The sequence below is a fragment of the Vidua chalybeata genome, chromosome 11, assembly GCF_026979565.1.
Source record: "Vidua chalybeata isolate OUT-0048 chromosome 11, bVidCha1 merged haplotype, whole genome shotgun sequence".
NCBI lineage: Eukaryota > Metazoa > Chordata > Aves > Passeriformes > Viduidae > Vidua > Vidua chalybeata.
In genome coordinates this window covers 3326141-3337656 of record NC_071540.1, presented here as the reverse complement: position 1 = coordinate 3337656, position 11516 = coordinate 3326141, and the positions used below count along the sequence as shown (strand labels likewise).

General features: G+C 47.2%; 2 protein-coding genes across 6 annotated transcripts in view; both read left to right on the top strand.

The window, feature by feature from the left end:
- LOC128793624 (Fanconi anemia core complex-associated protein 24-like) overlaps window positions 1-6810 on the top strand; it is a 43980-nt gene extending 37170 nt beyond the window's left edge. The window contains exons 1-5 of one of the 5 annotated variants that reach the window (XM_053952964.1): window positions 1077-1660; window positions 4544-4695; window positions 5144-5283; window positions 5595-5747; window positions 6322-6810. In XM_053952964.1, coding sequence (XP_053808939.1) covers window positions 4584-4695; window positions 5144-5283; window positions 5595-5747; window positions 6322-6564 — 648 coding nt within the window. In that variant the 5' untranslated portion in view covers window positions 1077-1660; window positions 4544-4583 and the 3' untranslated portion in view covers window positions 6565-6810. The other 4 variants (XM_053952969.1, XM_053952966.1, XM_053952967.1 and 1 more) reach the window with 4 other exon arrangements.
- The window catches only part of LOC128793625 (Fanconi anemia core complex-associated protein 24-like), a 43981-nt gene continuing 37085 nt past the window's right edge, over window positions 4621-11516 (top strand). Inside the window, exon 1 of the mRNA XM_053952971.1 lies at window positions 4621-4695. The gene's annotated coding sequence lies outside the window, so the exon portion shown is untranslated. The remainder of the gene's footprint in view (window positions 4696-11516) is intronic.

The window sequence follows — 11516 nt, the reverse complement described above, 5'->3', positions numbered from 1 at the left end:
ATTGGGGCCACTTTCTGCAGTCCTAGGTAGATCTTCAACAGAGTAGTCATCTTATCTTTTGCTCAAGGTGGAGAGGTTTGCAGGTGCTCTGAAAGCGGTTCAAATGACCAGCCCTTTAAAAATAAAGTTGAGCAATGAACCTGCTTCATTTATTAAACTTCCCCAACAGCAGCAGCTCCGTGTGGTAGCAGCCCTCCATTTGAAGAGTCCCTGCCTGCACCTGGCCATGTCTGCACCTTGTGCTCTTACCCCTTCCCTTGGGGCAAACATCGGACTTGGAGGATTCAGAGCTAGGATGTATTATTACAAACAATACATTTCATCTGCTAACAGATAATGCATGCAACGTGACCAGGAGAAAAGCTGGATGGCTGAGGCAGGTGGGCAGGGGATGGCAGTGGCCTGTCCCTCGCGGCTTGCTGGCCCTGCTCTTTGTCTGCCTCGGACGGGACGAGCCCCCCTCGAGCTCCGTAAAGCCAAAGGCAGGTGGCGATGCCCAGTGCTGCGCTCCCGGAGCCTGCGTGCAGCGCTCCAGCAGCCGGGGCTGTGCGGGATGCCGGCGCTGTGGCTCACCGAGAGGATTCGGGGACGGGGCGGGGGTCGAGGACTTCCTGCGCGGTGCTGCCTCCATGCAGCTCCCGCTGCGCGGAGCTCGCCCGGCGCTGCCCTGGGGCTGCTCCGCGCAGCGCCCGAGGCCACCGAGGCTGCGGAGAACCTGGAACCGCCCGCAGCTGCCGGGGGCGTGTTGGCAAAAGCGTTTTTCAAGGATGCCCTCCCTGTCCCCAGGGCGCCCGCCCGCAGCGCTGTCGCACGCAGCCGAGCGGCTGCCCGCGGCCCGTCGGGGCGCTGCCGCATCCAGCCCGCATCCCTCTCCGGGCGGGCATCACCCCGAAGGACGGGGCAGGGAGGAAGAGGGGGGCTCCTCCTCGCCGACGCTCCGGGCACTTCCCAGCCCCGGCGGGCGCGTCTCCGGTGGCCCCGCTCCGGGCCCGACCCCCCCGCCCCGGCTCCGCCCGGTGCCCACCCCCGCTCGCCCTCCCTCCCTGCCCGCATCCCTCCCTCCCTCCCTCCGTCGCTCCCGGCCGGCCGGAGGAGATGCCCCGGCGCGGAGTTGGCGGCCCGGGCGCCCGGCAGGAGCGCGGGGAGCGAGCGGCGCCGCCGGCCCTGGAAAAGTTGCGTGCCTGCCGGGGGGAAGGCGGGCAGCGGAGGGAGGGGGAAAACCACCACCCCAAAGTGCTTCCACCAATTTCCCAGCGCTAGACCTGCCTCCGAGATCAGCCCAATAAGAGCTGTCAGGGGAGGCTCCCGGCTCACTTTTCCACATCGCTTCACAGTTACGTTCGGCAGGCAGGCACGGCAGCGCGCTCAGCCCCGGAATTAGCGGGTTGATTTGGAATATGCCCGCTTTCCTGGAGACGTGCGGCTGCCGCTGGCTCGTGCGAAGGGAGAAATTAATAACTGCACGCCAGCAGGCAGGCACAGAGAGCCGGGAAGCCCAGCAACCAGCGGCTCCGCCAGCATCGGCAGCCTCGGAAAGCACGAGAGGAAAAGCTGGAGCACCCTGCCTGTTCCCAGGCACCGGCTGATGGCTTTTTACCTCACCCTTTCAATCCGCGCGTGAAGTGGCTGCGGGCGAGCGGCTCCCTTGCTCCTTGGAGGAGTGAGTATTCATTTTATTCAGACAATTTGTGGCTGGCTGCCTGGCAGAGGGCTCTCGCTCCGTGGGTTTCTGGCTGACTTGGGCTCTGCGTGCGTGCAAGGCGCGCTGGGCGAGCGCCTTCCTCGTCCGTAGGTGCGGTTAAATTGGACTGAACTGGGGTCCCTCATTAAGTCGGATGTTTCCAAATTGCCGATAATGGAAATGTGGGGTGCTTGTTAGCATTTTTTATTATCATTATTATTCTCTCGGGAGAAGAAGTGGTGACAATTGTATTTGTCTTCCCGCTTGTTGGTCTTTTTTGGGGGGAGGTTTATTTTCCCTTCCGTTCTACAACCCTCCTTTAAAGAATCAGGAGGACTTTGGATCACAGAGGTTTCTAAGGCTGGCGAACCCGTTTCTTCTCCTTGTTTTCTTATTTAGTACAGTACGTCTCTGGGCTCTTTCACTGTGTTGTGAATAGATGCAGGGCTGCATTCATGCATTGAAATAGATCGCCGTTTTCGTGCTGAGAATAAAAATCACCCACCAGCCAGATATGTCAATGAGGGAGGAGGAGGCTGGAAGAACCTTGAGGGGGGGAAATCCCCCCGATTTATTATCACCTTCCCTCACCACAGAGCTTTGCACCCCCTAAGTAAGTAAGTAAATAAATGGCAATGGCTTCGTAGCTTCCTTTCCTACTTTGAGAGAAATACTGCTCTTGAAAGCTGCGAGGGGAATGAATCTGTAGCCATAAGTAGCCAGGAGTCATGCCTGTCCCACAAGTTGTTTTCCTTCCCATCCTTTGGCTGACTAAACAGAGGATGCACCCAGCTGAAACTTGGGAGAGGGAGAAAGGCCCTCAGCCCCAGCCGCTGGTTTGCTGCCGAGGCTCCCAGAGCAGAAACGCGGGAGCCTGCAGCCCCCTGAAGCTGCTGTGCCGCTAAACGCTTCGTCTTCTCTTTGAGGAAGGCAGAGGAGGAACACATCCTTCTATTCTGCCTGGCTCCGGTCTCTGCTGGCTGGCAGCATCCCAGCCGGAGCCCCGAGCCGCCAGCCAGCGTCCCTGCTCGGCAGCACCAGCGCCGGGCTTGCCTGGGAGGCGCTGCAAGGCTTCAGCACAGGAGCCTGGGGCAGCTCCTGCCTGGCTGATACACGAGAGTTTCATTCAAATCCTTATTTAGGCTCTGCCTGCCGCCATGAAGGTGACACCACTTAACACAGGCAGGAATTCCTCGGCGGTTCGTTCAGTCGTGTCTTGAATTTCTCTCCATTCAAACAGTTTGCGTTTCGTAGCAGACTAAATCGAGTGGAATCAATCCAAGCTGGCATTTAAGGGCGCTGCACAGACCCGCTGGCGTTGCCAACAGGTATCAAACTGTAGGCCGGCTCTCCTCCCTTTCAGACAGGCACAAACGCTCTCCGTTTCGTGCAGACGGGTCTGGCTCTTCTCTCTGAGCGGGGAAGAAACACTCACACAGCTTTTACAAAGGCTGACACCTGGGAACGGCCAGCTTGAGCGCATCGACGGCTGGCCCGCTGTGGCGCTGGCTATCGCGGACAGGTGTTTTTTGGGAGGTGCTGATGGCAAGAACTCAAATAGCGACAACTGTTTATTGTTTCAAACGTAACGTGTCAGCGCTTAATGGCACGGGAGTTAGCTGCTGCTCACTTCAGCTTCAATTAAAGAACAGAGCTGATAACTACCAAAGCTATAGATCAAGAATCCTCTTCACTTCATTCATCCTCTTTTGGAAATTCTTCAAGAGTTTCTCTGCAACTAGGATAAGGGGAACTATGCAGCGCTCTTGTATGAGTGATATTTCCCCTCTATGTTCAATGCTAGACTGCTGTGAACAAGTAGAGACTTCACAATAGGCTTCTCAGTGCATACAAGTAAATAATAAAAAAAATCAGAGGAGTGGAAAGTGACTCTCCTGTACATTTTACCTGTCTTAAACAAGATGATGAATCTTCGGGAAGAAGTTAGTATTTGGCATGCCCGTGAAATGAGCAAATTTCACACCCATAAAATCTGATACCATCAGAACCCAAAAGCTCTCTGTGGTGTCACCTCCCAGTCTGATTGTATGGATGGTTGTGACAGAAGAACCCTAGGAAGGGAAGTGATTATTACATGGTATTTTCATCCTTTAAGCCTTATTGTTCCCCCTCAGTGCTTACAGAAGGAGCACAGCTTTCTGGTAGCTTCCCCCTAAGCTATTTATTAAGTCCCTTCTTTTTCCAAACTTGCATCCTGGCTGTGGAGGACTTTGATTTCCATCCTTAGTTGTAAGCTGAGGGCCTTCAGTGTCCTTGGAGATTGAGGCATTTCATGTAAGTTGGTTCTTAAATTATCCAGGTGAACAATTTGTTAACTGGACAGGCTGCTAGCCAAGAAACTAACTTTGGATATTTTCTTCAATATGAATCAATAACACTCCGTATGTCTGCTTAACAAATGCAGTTGGTTTTAATAAGAAGTATGGCTGTATATGACAGCTACTCCTTTTATGCCTTTCCTTAAAAATAAACCAAGTTCTAACCTCTGCGAGGTGAGGTAGAATCCTCCTTAGATGAAGCCTCTCAGTGCTTTTTGAATGGTATTTAGTCATTCCCATCAGCTCCTGCTACTGGGGTCCAAAAAAGAGTTGTAAAGGGGGAAGTAGTCCCACAATCAGATTTTAATTCACTTTTTTTGCAAAATTTGTTATCTTTTAAATTTTTGTCACTTGTGAGCCAGAGTTGCTGGCCGATTTTGGTACGTTCACCTTAGCTGTAAGGAAGCTTGAGAAAGGAGGTAGTGTCTCTTCCAGAATATTGCATCCTAAGTTTATGATTAAAATTTATACGCTTGGAACAGGTTTGCAAAATGTGTTGCTACTTTTCCACATTTCTTCCTAGGGTGTAGCTGCTACTGAAGGAGGATTTTAAAGGAGGTCTGATGACAACAAAGGCAAACTTTCCTGTGACAGCGGGATCTATAGTTGTCCCTTACGGGCATGTGATTGGAAATGAGAGGTGGAGAGGGTCAGAGCTAGCCCAAAGGCTACAAGGTAAGCACAAACAAATTGGAAGAAGAAAAGCAAGTCAGGCAAAACATGCCCCTCTATTGCCCAGGAAGGTGAAACGGCTGGAATATGCTTTACTCTGGGCCTGACTGGTCCCATGTTTGTGCTATGGACTAGCTTAGCAGGCTGAAACTAAATTGTGATGATCCCTCCAGAAAAGCATGTGATATTTTTGTTCAAGTCCAGCGTTTACTGAGCAGCTCTAGTACTTTTAAATCTGTAGATTGGAACTGCTATTAATTTGCATTACTAAAGACATCACACAGTAGTTCGGATTGCTTGTAATAGATTTACTTCAAGGGAGAAAAGGCTTTTTATAAAGTTCATGATCAAGTCACTAGAATTACTGACACTTTAGGAACGCTCTGTTGTGAAATAATTGTTAGTATATTTTTAACTACTGTATGTTTTCTTCTAACAATCGCACCCTAAGGGAAAGTTAGAGTCATCTTTGAAGATGCCTTGGGACTGGTGGACTTTCATCTTTCAAACAGAACTTGCATTTTACTTATTTCCGAAGCAGATTTGGTTGCAGGGGATGAATTCAAACGAAGATTGGTTAGGTTTAGAAATGTAAGTGCTATATAAAGAGAAAAGTTTTCACTTGATACTTGTTTATTCCATGCTTCTGAAAACATTCTTCTTGTGGTTTTTTACAATTCCATCGGAGATGACCTTTTGGGATAATTTTCACCTGGAAACTATCTGAAAATTCTGCAGCTGTGTGATAATGCTGTATTAAACCTCTGTCCTGTTGCTGCAGCTTATGCTCTTCCTCTGATTTGCTATTAGGCAGCTCATACTTGAAAGAATTTCTCTCTGTTCCATTGCATTAGCTTGTCATTAACAAGGTTTTGCCTAATACCTTTTTCCTTTCAACACAGGCCAGCAGTCTTAGGGGAATTGTAATCGTAGAGAAAACCCCAATCAGTGGTCAGTACTACCTAGGAGTACAAAAACTTGTTGTACTCGAACTTGGAATGGTGTTGCTTCCTGTGGCCAATCAAGGAGAAGCTTCTCAGCTTATTATTCAACTAGTAAGTTTCTGTGTTATATTAAAATATGAGATGTACAGCAAAGCAGGGAGAATACATAGGATCTTAAAGGAGCACAGCATCACTTGCATGGAAGGAATAAATCTTCAGTAGTATAGTTCAGTGGAAAGAAGGCTCATTTGGGAACAAAGCAAAAAGGCTGAAGAATATGATCCTGGATTTTTTAAATGTAATCTTACATTAGGTAATGTATGTAGGTACATGTGAGGTACCACTAGGTAGCATTAAGCAGTTGTCACTGTCAAAATCAGCTTGAGACTTTGCTTTCTCTAAGGCTAGGGAAACTGCTTTTAAATTGTTTCTTGTTACCCTTTCTTTCTCTGACTGCATCCCAAAGATGACAAAAACCATTGTTTTCATTTGTTGTTGCTAGTAAGAAACTGTTCCTAAGTAAGGTTTCGTCGAACTGCATCCGATAAGGGATGGAGGAGGGAGCTTGTATTTCCAGCTTCCTAGCGCTTGCCCTGAGCTGTGCAGAGATGAAGCCGGGGTCAGCCCTGGCCGCGGGGCTCTGGCAGAAGCGCTGGGTGTCGCTGACAGCTCTCTTCGGCTCCAGGTGCGGGAGCAGAGCAGGGATGGCGGCGCCAACCCCTTCCTTGGCAAGCGGCGCGCTCAGCTGGCAGGAGCCGCAGTGCTCCAGGCGGTGCAGCACATCCCCGGCGTTGGCAAAGCAAAAGCTCTGCTCTTACTGCAGCGCTTTGGAAGCGTCCATCGGCTTTGTAACGCGGCCATCCACGAGCTTGAGCAAGCGCTTGGACAAGCAGTAGCACAACAAATTTATACTTTTTTGCATTCCTGACGTGCACGTGCAGTGGTATTTTGCAAAACTTGGGTTTTTTCTTCTGAATGATAAAAGTTTGGTTTTAATATTAAATCAGAAGATGCTGATTTCTGTAATCATGGCTAGCAGCAACTGGACTCTGATGCTTCTTTTTTAACATCTGCTCTGTTCATATAGATTAAGCTGTGCAAATTGCCTTGGACAGAAGTCTGTATTTTGCATCTATCTGGAACAAATAAAAACCAAGCAAGCTGTCTTTTTCAACATCTGTGTTTCAATATGGAAGAGCAATCTGCTTGCTTACTTTGGTCTTCCAGAAAGAAAACACCATATGAATATGTGCATAGTAACTTCTCAGGAACTGGAAATATGTTCGGTGTGTTTAAAAAGTTAGCATATACTGCTTTAGAGTAACATCCTTGATTTAGAACTTTTTGGAGTTCCTTTGGAAAGTCCTACTGGAATACAGGTTTGACTTCACGCTATTCAGATAGTCAATCCTTATTAAAGTGGGTTGTAGTCCATCCATCTGCAAAACAAACTCAATGATGCCTTTGTTACTTTGCCCCTCCTCCCTGCCAAGGATTTTCAGAATCATAGAGGAGCTTTGAGAAGTTTTGACGAAACACGATGATTGAATTAAGAAGTACAACAGCAGGCTAAATATAAGTAATACTAATTGCTCAAATCTAGGAGAAATTTTGTACCGGTTCATCTAAGCAGCAAAGGATTAATAATTCATATAAATCATAAAGGTTCAGTAAATAATGCATCAAGATCCCACCTGCTATCACATTTTCAGACATTATAAGTCAGCAGCTTTAGAACTGCAACCATCAGAATTTCAAATGTTAAATGTATTTTTAACACTGGTTAAATCTGCGTTAACAATTATAGAAGGTCACCCTTTTGAAAAATTTACCTGTGCATGTGTAATTTGATATATGTAACATAATCTATTATGTACATCAGGTTTGTATTGTGCAATTTTACTGCATTAAGTGCAGCACAAGCTGCATTTTATTTCACCTTCTCCCAAGAAAGTCACTGACTGAGAGTTGCATTTCCAGGGCAAAGATCTGCCTTTTGAGAAACTTCAAACACAGAAAAAGCATTTTTACTAGATGTGTACAAGGCCAGGCCTCATTGAAGGCACAGCTTTTCTCACAACTTATCTTTAACTGAAAAAGAATTAAACAGTGTGATCATGAGTCTGGCATCTCAGCCAGAAAGGCCAGGTATTAGAGGGAAGAAGTCAGCCTATAAAATCTGATTATTTTTTCTCTTCCATTGGCTGTCAGTAATGATCATCAGGATATATCTGTACATGTTAACATCAAGGTGTTTGTATTTACATATGCAGTAATATATCTACAAAGACTTTTGAATTCTCTTCAAGGAAAAGGACATTTGAACAAATTATCTGTTACAGATATATATTACAACATTGGCTTTTCACAAATCCATGGAAATGCATTTATATCTGTGGTGTTAAAGTAACTTTGTTATAAAGATATAATCCTTATTTCTGCTGTTAATAAGCTTAGACATAGTAGTGCAATAGCTGATAGAAGTGTGCTTGTGTTAAAATGCCTGCTGGGATGGGAGAACACCCAATGAACACAGCATGAGGACACCTGCACACATCTGCCAACCATCAGCACTCACCCTCTGAAGGCACTGTGCACCAAGGCCCACACTGGAGGTGATCAGGAGAAGGAGCCAAAATCCCAGCCAAGAAACACGCGTGCTCTAAAAAAGCGGACCCGAGGAGGGGTCGTGTAAAATAGTTCCTGGAAAATGTAAACTAGTTTATGGATACGCATAAGGGACTATGAATATGCAACAGGCTGATGGAAAGGAAAAGCTATTTAAGGGCTGTCCCCAAAGGTAACAGTGTGGTCTTGGCTCAGTGCCAAGATGCACCTGGCCGTAATAACCTTTGCTCTATGGTCCTTGTCTCCTATTGCCAGGTTTGGGGTTTGCGCTGAATTTACCTGGAACTCTCTGCCACTGAATACCCTGTGGCATGGGGGTTGTGTGCTGTCTCTAAAATAGTCTTGAATCTTCTTTTTTATGGTCTCCAGGTACTAGTGAGCTACAAGTCAACAACAAAAACAAAGCAGTTACAGTTCTAGGTCTACAAAAATACTTGGCCGTTTTTTAGCTGTCAGGAAGCTCCTGGGCACTTTCTGTGCAGCAGCTGTGTGGTTGCTCAAACACTAAACAATCCATGCTTTGCATATTTCCAAAAGTTAATATAGTTCCAAAGTCATGGATGATCCTACTCATGTAAGTTATTCATCAAGAAAAGTCTTCAAGTCCTTGACTGTTACGTTACAAGTATTTAGTAATTTATTTCTCCTCTTTTATTCCCTCAGTGTTCATTGCTTGAAGATTAATGCAATGTAACAGTATCCCTTTTATCACAACCCTTTGACTTGTTCTATACTTTTACTCCTGCTTTCAGATTTTCTTTCCCTTTTTGATGCACAGCAGTAGCCACATGTTTTCTATAGCTACAATATCAAGTACTGTGACACAAAACCACTTCTGCAAAGCCCAATGGCTGGTGCTAAGAGCTCACCCACATTAGGGGAATTTCAAGGCTTATTTCAGACCAGTTTTCATTTGGTCCCATGGACTGAATATTCATTACTGGTTGCATCCATTGCAGTGCAGTGATGCCTCAGGTCTACTTCTACATTCTTCAGAATCTGAACTGCTCTAGTGTGTGGATCTGGGCTTCATATTAGGGGATGGTGAGCTCTCTCCACAAAGTAGGCAGACAAAACAAATCCTTCTCTAGCTGGGGTCCAAGGACAATCGATCCAGATCTCAGGCCAAGAGCATAAACAATGTGGACTGAAGAGAGAAAAACAAGAAGGGTGGGACTTCATGGGCTAAAGCTGGAATTGGACAATTAACTCCAATATGCAGATGGGCCAGAACTGATCAAAGCGAGAGACCTTGTGAGCGGTCGTCCATTCTGTGACCCTTTTGGCTCACCTTGGCTGTAGCCCTGGCTGGGCTCTTGTGCTGCCCAAGGTGGATCCAGTGAGGCCTTTTAGCAAATCCCTGCTTTATTCTGTAACTCTGTCCAGTCTCTGTTCTAGGTCAGTAACCTCAACAACTTTCTAACAAGGAACCCTGCTTTTTTGTCTCTTCTCTTCCTTGGTGCTTTGTGTTTTGAGGGAGGTATTGGAAGTTATTCCTTTAGGAAGAAACATGACATTCCTTTTGAAGTGAAGGCAATTAGAACTCGGCTGTGACCTAAGCACTGACTTAGAGCTGCCAGCTGCTCCACAGCTCTGGCCTGAGTGAAGCTACGTGCATCACCAAAACCTGCCGATCTCAAGACAGCCTCAGGCTGGCTGTCTTATTTGATTGCCCTAGTTCTTTGGATAAAAACACATTTTATGGGCAAGCAGATCTATGTGTCTTTATCTACAAACTCTCCTTTAATTAGAGCAGAGCTAGCACACAATTCCTGAAAGGTGACCTCAAGTGGAGAATGGGGAGGAGTGGGAGGAAGAGGAAGGTGACAATGGCTTGATCTGCATTTCTGCACTGCCAGAATCAGCTACACACATGCCAGATCCCAGCTGAGAGTGAGCAGTACTGCCCTGTGCCTCATCTTCCCTGGCTGGGAGGGGAGGAGAGGCAGAGAGCTGAGGGGCAGAGTCATTGGCACGTGTGGTCTGATCTGTGTGCAAGTAAAGGTGATGCAGAGCACATGAGCTGCAGCTGCTTACAAGTATGTTTGTTTAGTTAATTGAGGTGTCATGACAACTACTTCATCTAAACTGCTGCAGCATAGAAGTTGTCATTGATACCTCATGACTCTACACAAACCATTAAACTTTATGCACAGAAAAAGTCAAACTCTGTTTAGTCAACTTGGAGAGTGTCACGTAAAGAATGGAGTTTTAAGGGGAGGAGGGGGGGCGAGGGGAAAGTCTTACCTGTTCATAGCAGGTCACCACAGCTTAATTAGTGAGTTCAGCTTCAGGCTGGAAGCACTCTCCTGGCTCACGCAGAAGAGCTGGCATTTCAACCCACCAAATACGGAACAACGCAGAGGGGTTCAGAGCCTACAAAACAAGCCACTGAGGAATCACAAGAGACTGACAATACACAGGAAGAGCCTCTGAGCATTTAAGGACTGAAAGCTCCATGTCACACCCACTGTAACCTCAAGACAACATACAGCAGTATAAATTTGAGTCACTAAATCAATTACCATGATAGCACAATCTGGCAAGTTTGTGATCACAGCTAGAAATCCTCATTCTCTGGCACAGCTGGCACATGTGCAGTTAGTCGGGAGCCAGAGAGCTGCAAAAACGGGTGCTCGTGGGGATGCTCCTCTTGTTAAACTCAGAAGCAAAGTGGCACAAGTTAGAGCAGTGATTTTCACTGTAGAACACCTTTGCCTTTGGGAGTGCACCTCACAGAGGCTGCTCTTCAGGAGTTTGAAATCCCATTTTGGATGGGAAAGCGTCCCAAAGGTAGAGGAAGAGCTGCAGCACCAAGCCGAGCCTCGCAGGGTTCCCTTGCACCCGGCAAGGAGCCAAGTGCTGGAAGGCTCGTGCCACCCTCCCCCTGGGCCACTTGAGCTCCTTGCATGCCCCGGCAGCTTCCTGGTGCCTCTGAGTGCAGATCCAGCTAAGATCCACTCATGTCCAGAGATAAAATCCTGAAGCAGCTCCAGAGGTGCTTTGTTGCTTTGTCGCTGTGAGTTCTGCAGTGCCAAAGACTGGAAACCTCTGGGTTTCCAGACAAACCTGCTCATATTATAGCCCTTTAGACCTGCTTCTATTTTATACTGCATTGACACTATTTAGATACTCTATTAGCAATAACTTTAGCCACAATGATCCACATCATCAGTGTCATCCATCTCACACCTGACCAAGAGTCTTCTCCCTGCGAGTCTGCCACAATCCCCAGCGTTATCTGGGCCACAG